Source organism: Microtus pennsylvanicus, chromosome 6, assembly GCF_037038515.1.
Source record: "Microtus pennsylvanicus isolate mMicPen1 chromosome 6, mMicPen1.hap1, whole genome shotgun sequence".
In the NCBI taxonomy this organism is placed as follows: domain Eukaryota; kingdom Metazoa; phylum Chordata; class Mammalia; order Rodentia; family Cricetidae; genus Microtus; species Microtus pennsylvanicus.
Window position 1 is genome coordinate 76,182,280 of NC_134584.1, and position 26,213 is coordinate 76,208,492.

At 43.9% G+C, this 26,213-nt stretch overlaps 1 protein-coding gene across 6 annotated transcripts in view; it reads right to left on the reverse strand.

The window, feature by feature from the left end:
- The window catches only part of Nr3c2 (nuclear receptor subfamily 3 group C member 2), a 322,027-nt gene that overhangs the window by 24,442 nt on the left and 271,372 nt on the right, over window positions 1-26,213 (reverse strand). For all 6 annotated transcript variants that reach the window (XM_075976497.1, XM_075976498.1, XM_075976499.1 and 3 more), the window contains 2 exons: window positions 17,409-17,539; window positions 10,232-10,389 (listed from right to left, as the gene is read on the reverse strand). In XM_075976497.1, the coding sequence (XP_075832612.1) occupies window positions 10,232-10,389; window positions 17,409-17,539 (289 nt within the window). The remainder of the gene's footprint in view (window positions 1-10,231; window positions 10,390-17,408; window positions 17,540-26,213) is intronic.

A 26,213-nucleotide genomic window follows, 5' to 3' on the forward strand; every position in this document is an offset into this window, starting at 1 on the left:
CAGGAAGATTAAGACACTCGAAGTGAGAGTGAGCACTTGTGGGCAGAGACACACTCCTGTTGTGCACACTTTGGCCTATAGTAAACAATGCTCAAGGTAAGTTTTTGTCCTTCTCACACCCACATATGGATGAGCCAGGAAGGAAATGCCAGTACTGAGCCTGCATGCAGAGACTTCTTACAGAAAGGAGCAGTAGACTGCTGAAGGATGTGTGAGCAACCCTTGACACAGACTCACTGGGACATAGCACTCTCTCTGCCTCAGGCGGGGGCTTGCTCAGCACCCTCCCCCCAGGCTTGGAGAAGGCTCCCAGGATCCCAGGATTGGCTAGATAAGAGCTCCGTCAGCTGCCCAGCATTCCCAGTCAGTCACGCAGTAAGAGCACGCTCAAGGCCTCCTTCCAGTCACGGGAGCAGATCTGAGTGATAGGCTGATGTCTGCCCAGCCATGAAGCAAGTCCTGCCTAGGTGTGATGGTCATATGCATTCGCCCCAGAAACTGGGCAGCAGTCAAAAACTACACGGGGCAATTTAATGAAGAATCAGGTGCACAGCTTCAGGGTGTGTGACTGTGCCTCACAGAACTGATGAGTTCCAGAAGATGCTGGGGAAGGCCCAAGTGAGCCTGGGAAGCAGGGAGCAGCGCAGCGGTGTACAGTGCCACCAGATGAGGGTCTCCAGGTTCCCCGGGTGCAGCCTGGCCTGAGATGATCAGCTGCTGCGGGCCTACAGTCCTCCCCCTCACGAGGTGTCACAGGTACCCACAGTGAGCCAGGGCAGTCCCAGCTGCTGTCTGCTCCTCAGAAGCCAGAGAAATCATGCTCTGAGCCTCTGTGGCTTCTACAAAGAGTTCTCTGACACCCCTTAATGGTTTCCACCTTTATGCTAAGCACAGCTGGTCCAACATCTTCTCTATGAGACATGTCCACTTACAAGGGTTGCTAACGATCCCATCATTCATGGTGTGCCCCCCTTGACCTCCAGGTGCCATCTGATTCTCCTTGCACACAGCCATGCATTTATAGACAGAAACATTTCCTCTTGCAGGAAGGTGAGCTCCCTGAGGGTGAGCATGCTCACTCTTGCCCTTTTGGTCCTGGTGCACAGCAGCAAGGGCTTACCCACAGGGGAATGACCATGAGCATGCATGTGCCTCCCAGGTCCTCACTCAGGTGGCATACCTCAGTGCCTGGAGACCTGCCTCTGAAGACTCTAAGCACAAGGTAAGGCTGGTCTCATCTCTTTCTGCTCTCCCTAGCACCATCTATAGAACTAGGTGTGACATATTTTTATAAAGTGCGTGTTCCAAAATAAAACTATAACTATGACAATATTTAATACAAAAGGGCATTTTCACCTCAAGAGATACAGCTTGTCATCTTTTGTATTTACTAAACACCACAGACCATACCACAAAGTCCCTTAACTTCTGAGAATGTCCAGAAAAGAGCAGTAAGCTTACTGGACATGTACTTCATACTCTCACAAGAAATGTCTTACATCTCTTAGCAACAGCTTTAAAACGACTGCCAATTCTCTCCAACACAACAAAGAAACTATCCAGTTTTGAGAAACAACACCCGAATCTCAGCGATGCTGAACACACCCTACATCCCGGAATCTTCCCCAGGTGTGCCCCCTGAAACACTGTGTGGGGAGAGATGGATGTTTGGAGGGGTTCTGATTTGGAAAAGCTGTTGGCCACATGTCAGGGTATGTTTGTGGAGAATGTTCCTTTCTCTCCCTTGACACAGTTCTGCCCGCACAGATGAGCGCCACGTGGAAGATGTCCACGTGTCCTGGAGCACACATGCGAGCTCTGGAAACACACGCGAATCTATATTTCAGTGACTATCGGTTACTCTCAGTGACTCTCACTTGTTTGAGAGTCAAGAACAAATGGTCTCTTTTCCAAAAAGTGACCAGATCTAGGCTGAGAGGACTAGCAATTTGTAGCAATTGGTGTAGCAATTTTTTCCTTTGAGGAAAACACCACACTGTTGACTCAAGGATTTACTCAAATGAAAACCCAATGGGCATTCCCAAGCCCAGTCAGAGTGGATGGCAGAAAGGAAGGCCCCTCTAGAATTACCATGCACTTCCCAGCGTTCTGTCCTGGACAAATAGAAAGAAAGCGTTCTAGATGATTCTTTCAGACCTCCTTTAAGAGCAAACATTTTTGATACCATGACGATTTGACTTTGTCGTTCTGTTTGCAGGAAGCAGAAACTGTCAGGGCGAACCAGAACAAAACAGAGAAAGTTTCTCCGAGTACAGATGCAGGGAAGGACAGGGCTGTGGGAGGAAAAGGAGGAGGGTCTGTGGTCTCGGCCAACCCCAGACTTCTAGACACAGCACTGGAAACATGACTGGCAAAGCCAGCGATAATACCCGAATTCCACGGCTATAAATGTCACCCGTGACATACGTGTGGTAGCCAGCGATAATACCCGAATTCCACGGCTATAAATGTCACCCATGACATACGTGTGGTAGGATCTTGCTGCCAGTGAGAGGTGCAGAAGCTTTCGGAGTGAGGGCCTAGTGTGAGGTCAGCTGCCTGGAGGTGTGAGTGTGTGTCTGTGTGTGAGTGTGTGTCTGTGTGTCTGCGTGTGTGTGAGTGTGCACATGAGCACTCCAAGTGGATCGCCTGACCGAAGTCTCTTCTCTGTTTCCTGGCTCCCTGACATTGAGTGGTTTTGCTTTGCTACATACTACCTGCCACCATGTGCTGCTTGGCCCCAAAGCACCAAGTCAACCAGTCAAGGACGGAAGGTCATGAAATAGTGACGCAAGATAACGGATTTCTTTTTAAAAGTCTATTGCAAGTGTCTGTTACAGTAACAGAAGCTGGTATACTTGCTAAGGTTAAAAACATACAGGCGGGGAAGATAGTTAGAGTGTAAAAGAGCTTGTTGTGCAAATGTGACCCTAATCCTAACACTAACCACCTAAGCCTGGACGTCCAACGCTACAGAAAAACTGGGCACACAGTGCAAAACTCTGATATTCCAGTGTTCCTACAGGGAGAAGAGAAGTGGAGCCAGGGCAATCTCTGACCGCTCCAGGGCCCGCTCACCTGGCACACCATGCTGGAAAATAAGATCCTTCGTCTCCAGCAAGGCAGCAGGTGAGGACCAGCACTGGGGTTGTCCTTTGACCTCCACACACTTCGCAGCAAGTACATATTCACATAATATGGCTCTTCAAAAGGCATTTTTCAGAGAATGTAATGAAGAGCCACAGAACAGATAAGAATGTGTGTAGCTACTCTATTTAAAAGTTTTATAAAACATAACGACTAATAATAAAATAATAAAGAAAAACAGGGCAAAATTGGAATAGATACTTCACCAAATGAGTGTACAAATAAGTGTCGAAGCCTACCAGCCATTAAGAAAATACAAATTAAGGCCAGGAGGAGCCTCAGCAGTGTGGCTGGCTGCAGCAGGTCACGGCAACAGCCATGGCTTCCAGAAATTATCTGATCACCAGAGCCCCAGCTTCAGCTCCACGTGCACCTGGAGGAGTGACAATCAGATCTGTAGCCATGCCTACGCCTAGAGGAGCAACCATCTGAGCCTAGGGCCCATAGGCACCCGAAGGAACAGTCACCAAAGGCTCTGCCCTGCTTATACCTGAAAGAGCTTTCAACAGAGCCGCAGTCCCCAACAACACTGATTGGAGGAAAAGAGACTCCGCAAAAACACAGGCCCCACCTGTTCCAACTGGAGGGAGAGATGGGAAGACAAGAGGGTAAGAATACACTCAACAACATAAAGAGGGACACAGCACCACCAGAAACTAGTGGTTCTACAATAGCAAGACCTGAATATCCCAATTCAGATGAAGCAGATGAAAATGACCTTAAAAGTTACTTTATAAAGATGATTGAGGCACTTAAAAAGAGGAAATGAAAAAACTGGAAAGACAAACAAAAAAACTGGAAGAAATCAACAAATCTGTTAAAGAAAACCAAGAAAAAGCAACAAACAGGTGAAAGAAACTGTTTAAGACTTGAAAAATAAAAAAAAAACACAAATTGAGGGAAATCTGGAAATGGAAAACCTGGGTAAATAATCAGGAACTACAAATGCTAGTATAAACAACAGAATATAAGAGATGGAAGACAGAATATCAGGAGTTGAAGATACGATAGAGGAAACAGATCTATTGATCCAAGAAAATGTTAAATCCTACAAATTCTTAACAGAAAATATTCAGGAAATCTGGGACACCATGAAAAGATGGAACCTAAGAATATCAGGAATTGAAGAAGGAGAACTCTGGGGCAAAGACACAGAAAATATATTCAATAAAATTACAGAAGAAAACTTTCCCAACTTAAAAAATGATATGCCTATGAAGATACAAGAAGCTTACAGAATACCAAATAGACTGGATCAAAATTTAAAAAGTTCCCTCCCCACATAATAATCAAAACACTGAACATACAGAATTATTATTAATTAACTATTAAGAGCTGCAAAGAAAAAAGACCAAGTTACATATAAAGACAGACCTATCAGAATTACACCCTACTTCTCAATGGAAACAACGAAAGCCAGAAGGTCCTGCTAGGCATCATGCAGTCACTGAGAGACCATGACTGCCAGTTCAGACTACTATATCCAGCAAAGCGTTCAATCAACATAGATGGAGAAAACAAGATATACTGTGACAAACCAGATTTAATTAATACCTATCCACAAATCCAGCCCTAAGAAAGTACTAGAAGGAAAATTACAACCTAAGGAAGTTAGCTACAGCCACAAAAATGGACAATAGATAATTCTGCACCAGCAAATCCCAAAGAAGGGAAACACACACACAATACCACCACCACCAACAAAAACAAAACTAACAGGAACTATTCATCATGATCATTAATACCCCTTAATATCAATGAACTCTACTGCTTATAAAAAGACCCAGGCTAATAAGGTTGATAAATTGGATATGAAAACAGAATCCATCCTGCTGCATACAAGAAACACACCTCAACTACTAAGACAGATTCCCTCAGAGTAAAGGGTTGGAAAAAGATTTTCCAATCAAGTGGACCTAAGAAACAAGCTGGTGTAGCTATTCTAACACCTAACAAAATAGATTTCAAACTAAAATTAGCTAAAAGAGATGGAGAAGGTCATTTTATATCCAGTAAAAATCCATCAAGATAAAGTCTCAATTTTCAACATCTATGCCCCAAATACAAGGGCACCCTTGTTTGTAAAAGAAACATTACTAAAGCTTAAATCACACTTTAAGCACCACACACTACTAGTGGGAGACTTCAACAACCCACTGACCATTGGATAGGTCTGCCTAACAGAAAAATAAAGCAACTAACAGATGCTATGATTCAAATGGGCTTAACAGACATCTATAGAACATTTCACCCAAACACAAATGAATATACCTTCCTCTCGGCACCCTCTCTAAAATCAAACACATACTCAATAGCAAAGCAAACCTCAACAGAAACAAAGAAAATTGAAATAATGCCCTTTGTCTTAATGGATCATCATGGCTTAAAGTTAGAATTCAACAACAACACTAATTGCAGAAAGTCCACAAATTCATAGAAACTGAACAATGCTCACATGATTACCACCGGGTCAGGAAGAAATAAAGAAAGAAATTAAAGATTTCCTAAAATGCAAGGAAAATGACCACACAACATACCCAAACTTATGGGGCACAATGAAAGCAGTGCTAAGAGAAAAGTTCATAGCAGTAAATTCATACTTAAAGAAGCTGGAAATATTCCACACTAGCGAGTTAACAGAACACCTGAAAGCTCTAGAACAAAACGAAGCAAACTCACCCAGGAGGACTAGATGACAGGAAATAATCAAATTGAGAGCTGAAATCAACCAAATAGAAACAGCACAAAAAAAAAAAATCAATGAGACAAAGAGTTGGTTCTTTGAGGAAATCAACAAAATAGACAAACCTTTATCTGAACTAACCAAAGGCACAGAGAGAATATCCCAATTGATGAAATCAGAAATGAAAAGGGGGATGTAACAAAGGACAGAGGAAATCCAGAGAATCAGCAGGTCATACTTCAAAAACCTGTACTCCACAAAATTGGAAAACTTAAAGGAAATGGACAATTTTCTAGATAAGTAACACATACCAAAATTAAATCAAGACCAAAGAAGCAAATTAAATAGACCTATAATTGCTAAGAAGATAGAAGCAGTCACCAAAAATCTCCCAACAAAAAAGCTCAGGGCCAGATAGTTTCAGTGTAAACTTATACCAGAATTTCAAAGAAGAACTAATACCAATATTCCTCAAGTTGTTCTACACAATAAAAGCAGAGGGAACACTGCCAAACTCTTTTTATGAGGCTACAGTTGCCTTAATATCCAAACCACACAAAGACACAACTAAGAAAGAGAATTACAGACCAAACGTCCTCATGAACATTGGTGCAAAAAATACTGGCAAACCGAATCCAAGAACACATCAGAAAAATCATCCACCATGACCAAGTAGGCTTCATCCCAGAAATGTAGGGATGGTTCAACATATGAAAATATGTCAATGTAATACACTGTATAAACAAACTGAAATAAAAACACGACATGATGATCTCATTAGATCTGAAAAAGCCTTAGACAAATACCGCACCCCCTCATGATAAAGGTCTTGGAGAGAGCAGGGATACAAGGAACATGCCTAAACATAAAAAAGACAGTATACAGCAAGTCAACAGCCAACATCAAACTAAATAAAAACTCAAAGTGATCCTACTAAAATCAGGAACAAGACAAGGTTGACCACTCTCTCCATATCTATTCAACATAGTTTTTGAGGTCTTAGCTAGAGCAATGATCCAACAAAAGGAGGTCAAGGGGATACAAATCGGGAAAGAGGATGTCAAACTCTCAGTACTTGCAACAATTAATAAAAGGGACCTCCTAAAACTTAGAAGCCTCTGTAAACCAAAGGATACTGTCAATAAGACAAAATAGCAGCCTCCTGAATGGGAAAAGATCTTCACCAACCCTCCATCTGACAGAGGACTGATCTCTAAAATATACGAAGAAATCAGGAAACTAGACATCAGAAGAACAAATAATCCAATAAGGAAAATGGGGTACAGATCTAAACAGAGGAATCTAAAATGACTGACTTAAGGAAATGTTCAGCTTCCTTAGTCATCAGAGAAATGCAAATCAAAACAACTCCAAGATATCATCTTACACCTGTCAGAATGGCCAAGATCAAGAACACTGATGACAGCTTATTCTGGAGAGGGTGTGGAATAAGGAGAACACTCCTCCATTGCTGGTGGGAGTGCAAACTTATACAGCCACTTAGGAAATAAATGGCAATTTCTCAGAAAATTAGGAAATAATGTATCTTAAGACCCAACAATACCACTTTTGGTCATATACCAAAAGGATACTTAATCAAACCACAGAGGCATATGCTCAGCTATGTTCAGAGCAGCACTATTCACAACAGCCAGAACCTGGAAACAACCTAGATATTCCTCAAGTGAAGAATGGATAAGGAAAATGTGGTACATTTACACAATGGAGTACTACTCAGCAGTATAACATCTTGAAATTTGCAGGTAAATGGATGGAACTAGAAAAAAAACATACTAGTGAAGTAACTCAGATCCAGAAAGACAAACATGGTATGTATTCACTCATAAGTGGATATTAGACATAAAGCTAAGGACAACTAGCCTATAGTTTACAACCCCTGAGAACCTAGATAACAAAGAGGACCCTAAGAGAGACATACATGAATCCAACTAAGAAGGAGAAGACAAGATTTCCTGAGTAAATTGGGAGCGTGGGGGTGGGTTAGAAGGGGAGAGGGGAGGAAGAAGGGGAGTAGTCAATAAAAACAAAGAAACAAACTATATATATATATATATCCATATATCATATTATACATATTATGTATATGTAAATATGTATGATATATCATTGAGAAAAAAAGAAAATGCAAATTAAAAACCACAATGATGGTCAACATGCAACAAACAGAACACCCAAACTAAAAACAGATAGCTCTGCCAAGTGTCATCAGCTAGGGTGAGGGACACTCAACACTCTCAGGTACATCTCATGAGAATGTAAAATCGTAACCATTTGGAAGACATTCTGGCACTTTTTGTAAGAAACAAAAATTTATGTGTAATGTTCACCAGGAATTCCACCACCTGGTATTCCCCCAAGAAAAGAGACATGTCTGTCTTTTCACAAAGACTGGTGCAGAATTATTCAGGACTTAGAAAAATTACTAGAAACATGCCGAATGTCCATCACAGGGACTACACAAATGAATTGTGGAATAGTCCCTCAGTGGTGGAGCTCACTGAGTCCCAGAAAACAGCATCCGCAGCTTCTGAGCAAGTGAAATGGCGTGGGTGAGCCTCAGCACGGTCACGTCTACTGAAGGAGACTCACACAAATGTTTCTACATGACACACTCCTACACAGCACTGTACAATTCAGACAGATGTCCACCAGCAGGAAGCTATAGGGGAAAGCAATGATAGCAGGAGGACCACCTCAGAGGGAAGGGAAAACTTCTAGAGTTGGATACGGACACTAGCTTGGCTGCTGTGGTAATGTCATGGGAGCATGACTATTGAAAACTTAAACTACATATTTTTAATTTGTTCAACTTATTGTACTCCAACTATATCTAAATAATAAAACCCAAGACACTAATTTATAATGAGGAATTTCACAGAAAATCAGCCCAATGACACAGCTACTCCCCAAGCACAGTGGAGGCTAGAGGAGGAATGTTGGATTCCCTGTTCTGTAACTCTCTGGCTTACTCCCTTAAAGCAGGGTCTCTCACAGACCTGGAGCGGGGCTGGCAGTCAGCAAGCTCTGACAAACTTGCTGTCTATTGGTGCAGTCATGCTAGGCTTTTAGTTGGGCACTAGAGATATGAACTCAGGTCTTTGTGCTTGCTCAGAAAGCACTCTCTCTCCAGGCCCTCATACTAAATTTGATAGTACTTGTTGCGTTTGTACAAAGAACAGAATTCACTGAGGAAGAACCTTAAGTTCCCACTTTTACCGCTGCCGAGAAGGGGCGTCAGTGAGGTTGGTGGGGAAGGAACATCTGATGACCTCACGCAGGTGACAGGCTGTGATAACATTGCCCACAGGGAAGACGAGCTACACCCTCTCCTGTTTCCTTCAGGGTGAGTCATGAGCCTTGCCAGCCATCATCTCACTTCCAAGATGTTTCCAACAAATGCACTCTAATGCCAAACCCAGTCCTCTCTGAGCTCACCTGAAGAGAAACTTGCTCTGTCTCATCCGAGACATCCACGCAAAGCACGAGAAAGCAACCTCCTGCTTGGCCATCAGCAGAGGAAAGAACGCTGCAATGGTATAAACTGACTTCGGCTGCAACAGGAATAGTACTATGATCTCGGCCACTGAATCTGTTAACGTTTTCCTTCTCAGAGAAGAACTCATTTATCATTCAAACCCTACAAGCCAAACCTTAAGAATGAACTCTCCAAAAGAAGGTGTGGAAACTCCTCGAATATGAGGAACCCACGGAGCACAACTACATACAACGTTCTTGGCACAAGAGGTGGAAAAACCGCTTGCAAAGTCAAAGAAGAAAGAGGGAGAGTTATCTGATTGGTGTGTTGTGAAAGCTGCCAGCCAACGAGGCAGCTATACCCCTGATGGATGAAAGCAGAAACAAACTCAGAACCTGCTTTCTGTATTTACCCAGAGCAAGAGCGATGCCTCCTATAAAGAATAATGAATATAGGATTCAGAGTTTGGCAACGATTGAGATGATCCAAGCTGGCCCTGGACCACTAATAATGTTTTTGAAAGATTGGATTGTTAGATTAACAGTTGTGGAAGATGGACACTGTTTATGCAATGTTAAAGCAAACATTTTTACGAACCAAACATTTCCTAAACGGCAAACAAAAATGTGAAACTCTATCTGGCACCTGCAGCAAATCTGAGGACCTTCCCCGGTCCAGGGCACAGAGCCAGCCGTACCCTCTGTACACAGGCCCTTCCCAAGGGTTAGAAAAAGAATCATCACCTTAGCTGGATTTTAACTGTTGCAATCTCCTTCCAGACACTTCAGTCTGGTTCTTCCAGCAGCCATGGGAATCCAGCTATCTGGCTTTTGGGGGTCAAGTTGTGTGTGGGGGGAAGGGGGTTACTGAACATTGACTTTGGGGAGATCAAGGGCTCTACTTACATCGTGCATGGAGTCTAGAAGCTTGGTTAGTTGGTAGAATCTCTGCCAACTCTGCCCAGAACTGTTGGGACACTTGGTGACCATCTTCCTCAGCTCCTTGATGTAGTTTGTCCTCATCTCTTCAAATGCAGCTTGGGCTCTGAGGCCATCTTTTGGAACTGTGTTAAGGAACACAAACATACGTTTCACAACACGCGAAAAACACAGCTTTGGCATCTCTGCAGTTCCATAACCTCTAATATTTTAAGCTCACATATCGATTATGAGGCTGGACTAAGTCATAATTAATTGTAATTATGAATACATATGGCAGTGACATCCTCGGCAAACATTTGTTCTCATACACACAAAAGAATGATAACTTGCTTATTAGATATGGGTTATTACTTTGAGTACATTAACTCATTTTGTCCTGACACCAATATTATTGCATAGCTCTCTGTTATTCTTACTTTGTAGACAAGGAAATTGGGATGTAAGTCAATTCATTACTATGGAGTGTAAAATAAATAAGTGGCTGTTCAAACCCATTTTCAACGTCTACCTTCTAAATACCATGCCCCATATGGTGGTTGTGTGGCCTGTCTTTTGAGTGTCTTCTAAATCCCAGTTCATCAATGCCCCAGAGGCAGGGAAATGTATTTCAGTTTCGTGGGACACTCTAAGCTGGGGCAGCATTATCATATTCAAGTTCAATTGCAGACACCATGGAGCTGGCCACGTACCACATGGACAATGCTGGACTAACAGTTTCTATGACTGCCCAGGACCCCCTGACCGTGGAGATATCATCACAGAAGTGTGCTTTGGTTTGGTGTGTGCAGGGTTAACAGCAACACTGTTCCGTGCTCTACATCATCACGGAAGTGCGCGTTGGTTTGGTGTGTGCAGGGCTATCAGCAACACTGTTCCGTGCTCTAATGAGAACTAGTGCTCACTTTTCACTTTGATGAAATGAAAAATGAAGAATCATATTTCCTCCATTTGTTTTCTTTAGCAACTAGGTTTTTACACGGAGACAGAAAGTTCATTTCCAAAGAGGGTTCTGTTGTGGATGTAGCTCACGGCAGAGTACAGAGCACTTGTCTAATATGCATAGAGCCCAGGGCTTCCCTAGCCAGACCCTACCTGACAGCGAATGCTTTGGGAGTCACGACACTGCGTGCCCATGTGCTCCCAAGCCCACCTCCATGCCACCTGAATCCTTGCAGCTAGAGATGCCTCTGACAATGAGCTTCCAACTTGTTTTCAGTATGTGGCTTTAAACCTACAAAGGGTGCAGTCACCTAGTACCACAGTGTTAGGCAATGGAGACCTCATGAAAATCCACCTTGTGACATTAGCACCGTCATTTTCAAACGGCTCTTACCTTTTTACTTCTTGATTAAACCTATTTACTAATTTTTTTGTAACTGGAATTAACGGTGATTTCTTGGGTGATTAGCACTTTAGGGAGGCTGCAGAGAGTTTTTGAGAGCCCTGGATCCCAGGTGTACCACTGCCTCCACATTAACCTTGTTCTCACAAACAAAGATGTGAATTAGTTACAAATCAACCTCCATCATGACGCTATAGAGGTTTTTGACTTTACTTCGTTACATCTGCTTTTGTAGGATAACAAATCTCTGAAAGCCGCCACGTATATCCTCCAGGCTTGTCAAACAGCAGCGGTGACTTAAATATCTGACTTTAACAGTGAGAGCTATTTAAGAGATCATTTTCCGTTTTTCAAAAAACGTTTATTTATTTTACATGTGTGAGTGCCATTGCCTGCATGTACGTGTGTGTACCATAGACATGGTTGGTGCCCATAGGGGTCAAAAGAAGGCATCAGATCCCCAGAACTGGAGTTTCCAACGGTTGTGAACCAGTATATGGGTGCTGGGAGCCTAGCCTGGGTCCTCTGCAAAAACAAGTGTTCTTACCTCCTGAGCCATTTTTCTAGCCCCTAAGAAATGGTTTCTTTCTCAAAGTTTCAAAATCAAACTGGCAATAACCAGCACACTGACGGAGGCTGGATCCACTAACCACCAAACCACCAGCACTGTCACAGGGACTCGAAAGTTTCGAAAGGAAGCTGAAAGCTTGCCAAGGCCAGCCTGCGATGCCCGGGAACACACTGCCAGCTTTTTGAGGCATCAAAACCATTTAAAGAAAGTCTTTCTTCGATGAATAATTCTGTGAGCTGGAGACTGTACTTGAAAAAAATCATCTACCAATAAAGACAGCATCCCATTCGCCACTGTGGCACTGCTTGGTACATCAACTAGAGTAACCAGAGCCCTCTGCATTTCTCATAGCTGTATTATCAAAGAATCAGCATTATATCGCCTCATATCAAATATTAACAGTTACACATTTTATTGCTGTAAATACAATACACTGGGGTATATCACCTCAAATTCCCAGCCACATTTTTTTTAGAAGTTGAAACAAGTCAACAAATAAAGGGAAGTTAAGCAAAACCTTGAATTTTGGATGTCTGCCCAGAATTTCTGAATTTACTTATTAAGTGCAGCAGGCCTGTTGGAATAATTCCAGAACCTCCATGCTGGAGAAGAGCAAGAGCCAGAAGGTTGAAGTCGGACTGCTTTCCTCTCTAAGCAAAGAATGTGAGATTCTTCTGATATCACCGCCAGACCCTGAGAGCTGGCCATCCTTTATGAAAGTTAGCGTGGCTCAAGAGAGGCTTCAGAGTCCCTCACAGAGGAGCTGGGAGAGCCAGCCAAAGCCTGCAGCTTCTGGGATTTCAAAACCCCTTAGGCATTCCTGCCTTATAATTTTACTTTTTCAGAATTGAAAGTATTAAGTAAGTTGGAAGCTAATAAATGAATTCAGGTAGTTTAAAAGTGATGTCAGAAGCTGCTAGAGGCTGAAAGGGTAACCGATGTAAACAGGATAAGCATGAGCTAAGTCCGAGGAGTCAAATCTGCAGTTAGAAGCACGGGCATTAGCAAACACATTTCACTGCAAGTCTATCTTCCATCTAATGCTTTAGGGAAACATTGTTTCTAAACACGACTAGTGAGCAGTGCCGTTTCAAAATGAGATAAAAATCACGTCTACTATATTGAAGGGTATTTTTTTTGCAAAGTTGTGCTCTGGGGAGGAATATTTGGACAGTGGGGAAGCCCCTGACTGGATGTGGAGCAGGAGAAGGCCTGTTTTTCCCACTCACCCTGCACACCTTGCACAGGGAACAGGCTGGGTGCAGTTAGTGAGGAATGGCTGGGCCTGGGATAACCTGCGCAGACTGAACCCTGCCCTGGGCATGAGATTTACTGAAAATGAAGTAAGAGGCTAGGAGCAGCCTTCACAAGAATCCCAGCTGTGGAGTGGCCACCCCGGCCAGGCTAGCCCTGGGAGCCAAGCAGCCTGCCCCATCCTCACTGGCTCCTGTTGCTGTCACCCACCTCAGCAAGCTGGTCCCCAGGAAAACAGGAAGGCATCGCCTTCAGAGAACCTGAAGCCCTGAGTCCCAGTCCTCATTCATGCTGGACACCAACAAACACCTTTGTTACACTAGACAGCGGACGGGAGGCTCCGCATTCACGAGGCCAGGCTGTCATCCACAGTCCTTCTGCCCTGATCTCCTGCTTCAGGCTTGCTCCTCAGAACCAGCTTTACTCTGCCTGTCTGCTCTACTCTGAGCCACTCAATTCTAGACACTTTCCTCAGGAGGACTCTCCCTCTCTTATGGAGCACGAGAGTGGATCACACATACCTTCGCCTTTGCCCTGTTTTCTTTAGTCTATGCTACTCGCCATGACACCCCTTGCTGGCTCTCAATTTCCTCTCTGGTTGCTGTCCTCGGCTCAGAGTTTTCCCCCCTACATTGTCTCCTGCCATTGCCCTGGCTCTCACCTCTATCCCTGGTAAGCTTCCACAAGTGCCGTCTTCTCTATTTGGAAATTCTTGCATGGTTGTTTGAGAAACAAGCACTCAATGCTTTGCCAAGGCTATGGCTGCCCCCCTCATCTCCTCAGCTTTTGTCCCCCCTTAAAAGATTATAGAAGCCCAAGAGAACTTTCCATCTGCCCGGTGGTCAATTTCAGCTATCTTCATTCCCTTTCTCAGCTTTCTCTGCTCAAGCCACGGCACCAGTTGTATCTGTCTTGGGACCTTATGATCACACCGAGCTCCTCACTCCCTGACACTGTCCCTTCTGCTTCTGCTATGCCTTTAACAAGGCTCTTTAACAGGGTCTTTGTTCTTTACTCAGGAAATGGCCTTGACTAGCCTGTGTCCTCCACAGGCTCGTGTTTGAACACATCCACTAGCTGGTGGCACTCTTTTGGGGCTTCCTGAAGACTTAGGTGGGCCTAACTAGAGGAAGTAAGTCGGTGAGGGTTGTCCCTTTCCTGTCCCTCTCTGTTTTCTGTCTGCTGTGAAGAAGCTCCTCTGTCACATGAGGGGTCAACAACCCTGTCTGACACAGTGAGTCAAAGCCAATCTTTCCTCGAGTTGTGTCTATCAGACATTCGGTCACAGAGGGCCAGGGAGTCTGCTGTGAACCTGTGTCATCTAGGAACGGCTTCCTAAATAAGACCCGAGCAAAGACTATCAATAGACAACACCCTAATGCAGAAGGGGAGAAATCTCGGAGTCCCGCACCCCGAGAGCAACTAATCATTAGAGGTGACTAGTAATTGTGGAGAGAGGCAAAATCAGCCTCTTTCTAGGAGGAGCCCCCTACTTGGTTATCCAACATAAAGTGAGCAGTCCCCAAACATATACAAAGAACAAAAATTGACTCACCAGGTTGTATTTATATATTGGATCTATATGTATATGTAACAATAACAGTTAAAGAAAAATAGGCCGTAAATGTGAGAGGGAGACTGCAGTGAAGGGAATGGGAGAGGTTGGAGGGAGAAGAAGGAAGGGAGGTCATAATATAATTATATTCTAAGTAAAGTATACTAAATAAAATAAAAGTTAATGTAAAATGTCGATGAGGAATATTTCTGTCTCACATGTCTCTGATCTAAAACAATTGATTTCTAGTCAATTTTAGTTTTTAATGACCTATATTTTTATCCCAATTAAAGTCAGTTATTATAAAAAATTCTAACATACATAGAAATTCTACTTACCATTGAGCCTCAACTATGAATAATGATAAGTATTATTTATGTTTCAAACCTGACTTTTGGGTTCTAGTGTCAACATTTCCCCATCGTCTGGCCTTTTCCAACAGGATACAGTGTGGCATAAAAAACTAACCAATCAAAAAATAGAATTCATTTATACTGTACCAGGAAAATTAGAAAACCAGAGACAGATATTGAGGTTTAACCTGAAGATCAGAAAAGCAAAGCAGCCAGCCACTGGCTCTAACCTCTACCTCAGTTTGAAATGGCGACCTGCCTCCAGGGATCTCAGAATGAGACTGAGAGCTGTCTCCTCCTGTTTTATATTCCACTCTAGTGCTGGGATTAAAGGTGTGTACCACTACCACCAGGTTTCTATGGCAACTAGTGTGGTTACTGGGATTAAAGGCGTATGCCACCACTGCCTGGTCTGTAAGGCTGACCAGTGGGGCTCTTTTACTCTCTGATCTTCAGGCAAGTTTTATTTATTAAAATCAAATAAAATGTCACTGCATTATACTCTACAAAATCCTCTCAAAGCCACACTCATAATATGGCATTCTGGGGAGTGGCCTCTCCTGTACTGACTACATTACGTCTGTTTTATTGGGATCTGCTTTCCTCTTCCATCTGGGTGGTCACTGAGATCAGCTCTCACAGTCCTAAATAGATAGACTAGTTCCCGCTCATTGTGTGACCAGTGCTTCTGGGAACGGCCATGTGCCTTCTGCCCCTCAACCTTTCTCTTTAAGCTCAGTTGCCTGCTGGTACATCTTCACAGAGCCACGGAAGGCAGCACTGACCCTGTGACCCCACTCGAAAGGCCTTGTAGTGTTTTTAGTCTGCCTGCTGATAAGGTTTGGATTTTCTCATTGGGCATTGAACAAACCTGGCCAAGCTGACATCCCTATTTTATTCCCTTAGTGCAGCAGCATCTGATGCATCTTGAACATTTACTGAATACATGCATAAAATAATTGAAATTAATACTAGCATCTTCCTTCAGTCCCCATCCCCACCCTACACGTCCCCCATCTTGCCAAGAAGAATGGCATGAAGAGACAGTGCACTTCTCGTAGCCAGTCTAGAGCCATCACAAAGCCCGTAAGATCCAGCCTGGCTATGTGCCCCCCTCTATAGAACAGAAGTGTCCTTTCTTCTCTGAGCCACTGTCACACCTTTTACCTCCAATCATAGCAGATCACCATTTCTCTCAGTGCATTCAAGTTATCTCTTAACTTGTCTTATGGGATAAGCTACCCAAGGGCAAAAAATCAAGTAATCGTACTACATAGTCACAACCGGATACGGTGGGACAATATTATACAGGCCCTACATTGTATGGAGGCCAAACTTAACAGGCCAGCTCATACCTGGCCGCACAGAAGGTGGTCACATGACTTCCAGACAGGATGTCTCCATCCTAAACAAAGATCAGGATATGCTAATGTTGTTCTGATCCTTCTTTTTGTAATTTGGAGGACGCCTGGGATAGAGATGTTAATTTGGCCTTTGTGGCAGAGCTGGCATACAGAGCAGGAAGATAGGAAGCCGTGACAAAATGGGCATAGAGAGGTATGGACAAAGGTGTGGACGTGACCAGAGACATCCACCTGGTTACCTAGGAAACAGAATGCTAGTGAATTTCCCCCTCAGTTTACTTTTTGGTATAAAAGCTACTTGAAGAATAAATTTGGGGTGATTTTCAGGATGTTAACTCAGGATTTAACAAGGGATCACTGAGAATCTCCCTTCCCTTCCGATAAAGCCATGTGAGTTGTGTCTTTATTCCCAAGTCTCCCCTCTGGTCCGGAGAAATAATTTATGGTCCGAGCTGGCAGGGGAGCCCGAAAGGATATTTAACAGAAGTGAAGGCCTGAAGTGCTACACTGCTTAATATATACACAGTTTTATCACCAGCAACTACTTTAGCTCATCCAAGACTCAAACTACCCTCCCTCCATCTTTTTGCATCTCTGTTCAGGGGCTGGGTACCAACGACCTGAGCATCATAAACGGGCCACTCTCTTGCAGGAAGATGATCTGACAATGTAGAAAGAGTGCCAGGGTGGGCATCCAAGTACCTGTGCTCAGGAGCAGCAAAACCTTCATTACGGAGTACTCCTCAAAGGTCAGCTGCAGCCGCACGAACTGGAGGCTGATCTGGCGCATCCCCTGGCACAGTTCATACATGGCCGACTGATGCATCTTCTCTCTGCAAAGGAAAAGCAGCCGTTCACGTCTGAGACAGGTCACCGCTAAGTCTAGGCTGGCAGCCCAGGCCACTTAGCCCGAACTCTGAGCCAGTTCCCCCTGTGGCCTCAACATGAAGCAGATGTGCATTTTAAAGACAAATCAAATGCCTTTCTGAGGGACCTTCTGAGTTACGTGCTTCCTAAATCCCTACTGAGCCACTGACTAGCTCCCTGTGACCACATGGCAGAGCTACAGGATACTGTAGCTTCCTTCCAGATTAAACGTACTGTTAGTGGTTGGCGGTTCTGGGAGGAGATGTCCCCGAAGCAGGGCTGCTCTGGGGATGTGGGTTGAAGCCCCAGAATGCGCTCCTTTTGGCTGCAGGTGTGGCACACCGACTGACGTTTGGAAAGGACCGCGTTAGATGCAGCGAGCAGAAGGCGGCCGTGATCATGCCTGTTTCTGCGCGACCTTCCTTACAGAGGTCACGGGTACGTCTGCTACTGACTTTATCAAACGACCTTCCTTACAGAGGTCATGGGTACGTCTGCTACTGACTTTATCAACAGACATGATACAGGGAATTAAAGACAATTTAATAAGGTGAAGACCTCAGGTAGAATTGGCTCTAACCAAGAGAGAGAGAGAGAGAGAGAGAGAGAGAGAGAGAGAGAGAGAAACATGGCAGCTTGTCACTATATATAGAAATGTTTCCATCCACACAGCCAACCCATTTCTCACTCCACTACCCAAATATTTCCAGAAAAATTCATGCCATACAACAAGGAGGTCTTTCTTCTCTCTTTCCTTGAGGGTCAAACAAGGCATCTCATTGTTTTTAGTAGCTCTTCAGAAAAGAAGTGCCCGCTGGGAGGCTTGGTGTATGTAGTGAGAGGTGAAGAGTGAAACAAGAAAGAACTTTCCAGACCAAAGGATCAGGACTGGCCACAAGGCTGGTGTACTTCTCCAGGGGCACCACGCAGGTGAACACCTGCCCTGCAGACTCCCGGGATGCACCTGTGCTGCCCTGAGGTGCCAAAGAAAATATGGCATTCTCTCTCTCTCTCTCTCTCTCTCTCTCTCTCTCTCTCTCTCTCTCTCTCTCTCTCTCTCTCACACACACACACACACTAATAAAAACTTGTAGATCTACCACCCAGAATTAAGCATGTAACAAATGCTAACACCGTTGCAATACTTGCTTTAGATTTTTAAACATTTCAACACAGCACAGTTGAGGCCTTAACCTCTCTTCCTGCAGGATCTGGACCACTTCTTCCTTATTCAAGATGGAAACAACCAACTTGAGGGATTATCATCTGTTCTCATATGAATGTACTAAGTGTATGTGTGTGTGTATAAAACAACTCACTCCTGTAAAGTCATGCAGAGATTTGAACCTAGAGATGACGTCCCTCAGTAACTAATCTCCACTCCACACTTAAGTATGAGATGTAACTATTTTAATATCAGAGGCTTTAATTGAGGGCACTCTGGCTGTTTTAAGCTTTGTGTGTGTGTGTGTGAAAGCAGCGCCCATGAGAGCCAGGGGTGTCAGATCTCTTAGAGCATGAGCTATAGGCATGAACTGCCTGGCATGGGTGCTGGGGAACTAAAGTCAGGTGTTCTGGAAGAGCCGTCCATGTTCTTAACTACTGAGCCATCACAATTCACAAAACCCATCTTCAGTGGTGGGGACACAAGGAGTTTTAGCTCTTTATTGCCATTAAAAAGGACAACCAAGGAACACCTGTGCATCTGCAAGACAGAACTTGGTCCAGAACTGCTCACCCAGGCTTTCTGCAGCCAGTAGTATTCCTTACCAGCAGGGCATAGGAGAGCCCTTTCCTTCCACACCCTACCGATTATTTCGCCGTCTGGTGAGCACATGGTACAGGGAAACTCGCAGTTGCTTGTATTTCCATTCTAGTGTCACCAGCCCAACATGTTTTTCCAAATGGTTACTGACCCTTTCTTCTTGGGGATTTGCCTCCTCACTTTTCTACCTGCACTATTTTATCTATGATCCTTCTATCAAGTAACACCGTCTCAGTAATAATAACAAGTATTGTTATTAGTCAGGTTTCACACAGCTCAGAATTGCCTCAAGCTTCCTTCTGCTTCCACCCCTAAATCAGTAGCATGACAGACACTAGCCACCATACCCCGTTTATGTGGTGCTGGAGACCAAAACTAGGTATCCATCCTGCCAACTAAGCTACCCCCACCAAGAGACAAGGCCTGTGTCGACCACACATTGGGCTTAAGCGATTCTCCTGTCTCAACCTCCCAGTATCTGGAGTGCCAGGCATATGCCCATATGCCAATGGTGCGGGAGACTTGTCTGTAATCTGTCAATCATGTTATAAATAAACGTTGATTGGCTAGGCAGGAAATATAGGCGGGAAAACCAGACAAGAAGTAGAAATTATGTAATGAGAACAGGAGAATTCTGGGAAGGAGGAAACTGATTCCTCCCACTCCTGCCCAGACCACTGAAGCAGCAGGATGTGATCTGCCCCACTTAAAAAGGTACTGAGCCACATGGCTAACATAGATGAAAAAAAATGGGTTAATCAAGATGTGAGAGTTAGCCAGTGAGAGGCTAACACAAATGGGCCAATCAGCTTATAATTTATAGAAATCTCTGTGTGATTTTTCTATGGGGCTAAACAGCTGGGGGTACTGCGTAGGATAGAAACCCAAACAAACAAGCCGACCCGCCCATGTTACATGCCAAGTTTCCCACCCTTTTATCCTCAACAGCTTTTTTCTTTAGTTTGTTTGCCTTATTTTCATGCCATCTTCTCCCTCTTTCTCTCCTGTTTTCCTCTTTCTTGCTAGGACTTGCCTGGTGTCTTCTCTCCAATTTTAATCCTTTGGTTTAAAAATTGCCACATGTATCTAATCAGCAAAAAGCCAAATTTAAAAAATCTGAGTGCCTCCAAGTTTTGCCATTATCCATTCCCAAGCATTTGCCTCTTTAATAGCTCGGTTTAATCTGTTTTCATTTATTATAATGACTACACATGCTTGGATTTTCCTGCCATTTAAACTCCCCTCCCCCCATTCCTTCTTGCTCGTTCCTTCCTTGAACTAGATGCATTGGCTTTCTGAACTCCTCCTCTCTGTCTCTCTCTACCGCATTTACAAGGTGCACATTCTATTTTTACACATCTAATGATTATTTTTGAATGAAGAACTTGCATAGCTAAATTAAAGTCTAAAGTCAGCCGGAAGATCTCCCCTGAGGAGCAGGAGACTCTCAGCCCACTCATCCTCTCTCCCCTTCCCACGCTAGCGCTCTGTGGGGCTTGCAGTCCACCAGTCTCCGGTCACCACCGAAACGACTTTGCCTCTCTCGCATGCACTATGTTTCCGTTTTCAGTTTCACCAGTGTGTTTATCAACATCCCCCAGCCCCTTCTGCAGTGCTGAGGAGGGAACCGGGGCCCTTACACAGGCAAGCACTCTGCCATGTGGCTCCAGGCAGCCCACCCGTGTGTTTGGATGTAGCGGTGTCTTGGCTTCTTCTCCATCATACCTCATTCCTGCGTTTAATTTCTTCCTTATTCAAGAGCATGTTTCAATGATTTTGAAGTTCTGAGTCTCAATTGTTTCGAAGTGTCTTTAACCGTCTGCTTGGTGAGTACCTTCTAAAGCTACAGACTTCTAGGTTGACAGGTAATTTCTCTCCGTACGTGGAGGCTAATATTACATGAAGCACAGACTTTCTTCATGGCTTTGGGAAGAACTCCCTATAGCTAGTAATTCTCTCATCACTAACTGGAATTTTCTTTGGTAGCATTACGTTTATTTCTTTTTCTTAAGCCTGCTCATTCATTTCGGTATGTGGGATGGACTGGTTTCCGTCTGTTCTGTTGGAGGCATGGTGCTGTTTCTGACATGCAGTTTTAAATTCTGGAATGTTCTTTGTTACTGCCTCTTCAGCTAGCAGCTTGCTCTGATCTCATCACGGAGCTCTGTTAGGGGACACCACACCTTTCTCATTGCTTCCTCTACATTAAATTCGCTCTCATTCTCAACATTTTCTTAATATTTTCATTCCAGGTGGTTTTTTTACATTTATTTTCCAACTAAATACTTTTTATTGTCTATGTTTAACCCAGTTTAATACCTATAGTTTCTTTGTTCTTTATTATTTTTGAGAATTTCATGCATGAGTACTGTATTTCCATTATTTCTAGCCTCCCCTCTTCCACTCCAACTCCTTCTGCGTACCCCATTCCCATGAAGTTCATGAATGACATCTTCTTCTCTAATTACTCTAGTTACTTACACTAAGGCCATTTCGTGTTGTTTGTGCTTAGGGCTTGAATTTTGGTGGCAGTGTTTGTCACACCAAGGAATAAAGGTGGCAATGGTAAGCAGAGGGAACACTCGTAATTTATAGATGGTAGGGTGAATTAAATAGGGCATTTGTGAAGATCTCCAAAAGTGGGGAGAGAGGAAATATTAAGGAGACTTAGGGTGCTCATGGTGGTTGATACAAATATGCACTTAACATTCATGCTGAGTCCACTTCATATTGCTCGTGTCTGGGGCTTGAGTTTTGGAGGTGGTAGTTACCGTATTAAGGAGGAAAGATGTTCTAGTTCTTTCAAAGTCATCTGTGGCTTCCCATAAGGCATTTCTTCTCAAGGTCGTTATGTCTCCTTTTACATCACCAGACATGTCAGCATGCCTCTTTGACAGCCTCTTTCGTAGTTCTCGGTTCGTTTTTAGGGTGCCAGCATGCACATCTACATATGTCACGTTGGCACACAGTCTTCTATGTCAACCTGTTTGGGTACCAGCCTGGGAAGGAACTCTCTGGGAAGTCTTGGCATTTAGAACCGCCGTGAGCGTAAGTGTTTTACTTCTTCTGGAGGAGGTTTTATTGCTAATTTCTCGGCTTCAGCACTTTGGGTAGGACTCACGTAGTTGAAATTTGGACTTCACTCAGTGGTGTAGGCTGTGCTCTTTAGTTCTTTCTGCTTACTGCCACGTCCCTGGGCAGTCACAGAGGAGCTGAGTCTAATTGTTCTGGTGGAGGAGCCCTGGATTTCCGCATGGGTCTCTACCACAGGTCCTAACCCAGCTGGAACAAAAGTCCCTTTCCTGTCCGTGTTCTAACGTGCACCCCTAAAGCATCTGCACCCACTCATCTGTTGGCTAACGGGAGCTTTAGAGCACAGTTAAGCAGACTTGCCCCTCCCCCACCCCTCCATGCTGGGCATGGAGACTAGAGGACCTCAGCTGTGTTCTTCAGGCGACATCCCCCTTGCTGCTTGACACTTGGCCTCTCATTGGTCTTGGCCCACTGGGCCCTGCCCTCTTCTTCCCAGTCCTAGCTTCTACGCGGGCACCACCGTGCTCAGCTTCTCACATGGGCTCTGAACACAGGTCCACGTGTTTACAAGGATGGCTCTGCTCTGCCAGGCGAGTGCTGCTCTCCAGCTCTGCTTGCCCCTCCTTTGGAGATTGCCCACGTCTTTAAGAGGGTTTTGTGTTTTCATTTGTGCAAAATTTCTATGTGTAGGCGTGGAGGAGGCTCAGTTCGGTTTTGTCATTCTGTTAAGTACAAGATTCTTAAACAGGGGACCTATGTTCAAACAAGCCTTTTAAAAGTCAGAAATAATGATAGGCAAGTGCTACTCAATATGTATTTCATAATAAAAAATAAAGAGAAGGAAAAGGAATGAGAAATAATTAAAGCACAGAAATGAAAGCACACAAATATGCAGATGATGGCAGTGGTAGTAGAGGGACACTCGTAATTTATAGATGGTAAGATTATTAAGAGGCTTCCAAGTTAAATATGACATTTGTGAAGATCTCGAAAAGTGGGGAGAGAGGAGGTATTAAGGAGACTACAAGTTAGGGCGTACAGGTGGTTAATACAAACATGCACTTATTGGCTTCTGAAAGAGTTCTCCTATGAATTGTATGTGTTTGTGTGTGTGTGTGTGCGCGCGCATGCACACCCACATGTTCACGCAGTCATGTTGAGACTAGAGGACAACTCTGCATGTCAGATTATAGTATGGCATCCTGAGGAGGAAGGTACCGCCCCCCTTGTGGTTTTGAATTGCGGTCTCTCACAGTCAACTTTCCGAATAGGTGAAACCCGGTTGTTTGAGCCCAGGCATCTACCTACCTCTGCCTCTCCATCATGGGGAGGATAAACAAGCAGCCATTGCACATGACTATCAAAGCGGGTTCTGGGAATCAAACTCAGGCTCTGCTGCTTGTTGGGCAAGCGCATTATGAACGGAGCAGCTCCCAGCTACTCAGATACATTTGCAGTCCTAACTGATCTGTTAGGGCAGCACACTTTTGGCTCCACAGGGGAGCAGGCACTTCTGGCTTTGCCATGGAGGGGCTAGTGCCACAAAGCTCAGAGGCCTGTGTCCTGGAACTTTTCAAGCTCAAGCTTCTCACTGGCAAAACCCAAATACCATGAATAATTCCAAGCTTGCATGGGCATAGGAATGAACCACGCCAGAGTTTCCAAAGCATGAAGTACCGTGTGGAGGTTAATTTTTAAAAAAATATATTTATAATAGAGAAAGTGTTTCTAGAGAAATCATGGTTCATTGTAGTTGAAAGAAGTAAGAATGCATCAGATGCTTAAAATGAAATTTCAAGACAAAAGCCATTTTATTATCATCATTTCTATATATAGGCTAGTACACCAGGGCAGAGGAGAGACAAAGCAGATGTTCACAAGGTAGAAGCGACTCGCCTAGCGCTGAACATGAGAAGTAAACACCTTCGTGCCAAAGTGTTTGTTACTAAGATGTGCTAACACAATCTCTACACACGAGAGACTCCAACTCCGTCTGAAAGCACACAGGAGGATCGTGTGGGAACACACTTACAGAAACAATTCCTGCCCTGTAGGTCTGAACAGAGTCCTTTAGCCCTGTGCTGAAGGTCCTGGCAGTCCTTGCAGTTCTGTTCAGCAAGAGTTTGTGCATACAAAGGTTGAGCTACTTCTCGCTAATTCTTGTGATGTCTGTAAGGAACTATCCTCATGTTTATGAAGAATTTAGTATGGGAGGAGGCTTAAACTCTGGGTCACTACTGGCCCGAGCAAACAGCTTTCAAGTCTCTTCTCCACTCATCCGCTACAGAGAGCTTCAGGTGGCACTGAGTTTGTGACCAACGAGTACATTGTTAGTCCTTTGTTCTGCATTACATAGTAGAACTTTTGTGTTTCCAAATTCCTCTCCAAAAGAGGAAGACTGCGTGCTCAATATAGCTTGAAATTCATGAAAATAAGCTGGCCACCTTACGAACACACTAACTACCCTGCATTATTTTGCACATTAGATTTAATAAACAGAAAGGTACTTTCCAAGGAGTAGAAGCAGGGGCAATATTTTGGCATGATACTGGTATTATCACCACAATATACCTTGGCAGAAAAATTCTGTTATATGATTTTATTCATTTAATGATTGTATCTTATTTTGAATAATCAAGTATCATCAAGTAAGATTATACTTGACTATACTTTAGGAAAGAAATGCAACTTTGTATTCTGCCTCTAAAAACAAAAATAAGTGCGCGACTCAAAGCCAATCTTGAGCAGAAGGCTGAATGGAGGTGACAAGGAGCTACCTGGGCATGACACATACGGGACTATCAACCACTATCAATTCTTGCCCATGTATCTTTTCTACGCATCTTCACCAGCTGTGGAACAAAATAAACTAGAATTCGTGTAAGTACAACTCCCAAAGTGGGCAGATCTGATTCTAAGAATCTCGGGTTAGAATTTTTAAAAAGAGATTTATTTTTATTTTCTATATGTATGAATGTTTTTCATGTATGTACGTATGTATGTATGTGCACCAAGGCATCAATTCCCTAAAACTGCAGTCACACATGGTTGTGAGCCTCTATGTGTATAAGGAACAAAATCTGGGTCTTCTCCAAGAGAAAAAGTGCGTGTTGTGGAACAGTCTTTGTGTACACTGTGCAGATGTGTAGAAAAAGTGCGTGTTGTGGAACAGTCTTTGTGCAGATGTGTAGAAAAAGTGCGTGTTGTGGAACAGTCTTTGTACAGATGTGTAGAAAAAGGGCGTGTTATAGAACAGTTTTTCTGTACACTGTTCAGATGTGTCATTCAGATTGGTTTAATAAAAAGCTGAATGGCCAATAGCTTTGCAGGATTTTGAGGGCAGAGAGAATGCTGGGAAGAAGAAGGCAGAGTTGCCAGCCAGAAAGCAAGCAGGATGTGCATGAGGGGCGTAACAGCTACAGGCCACATGGTAGAACATAGATTAATATAAATGTGTTAATTTAAGTTATAAGACCTCGTTAGAAACAAGCCAAAGCTTTAGGCTGAGCTTTCCTAATTAATAAGTTGTGATTTGCGATCAGACGGGAGGGACAGAAAAAGACTCTGGAGCTCTGTCCCTAGGAAGAGCCTTTAGGGAGGAGCTCTGCTACTTGGCGACATAGCTGCTGGGGATGGCTTCCATTGTGGAGGGGTGTGGTGATGATGGTGCCAGTGATAATGATTACAAAAGGTTGTGAGACACTGATCTTGAACTGGGCCTGGAAAAACTCTGTCTATGTGTGTCTCTCGGAGACAGGAACTTCTAACTATATATCTTTACTGACCTGGAACTGATTACATGGAGTATGCAGGCCTGCATCTCACAGAGCTCTGCCTGACTC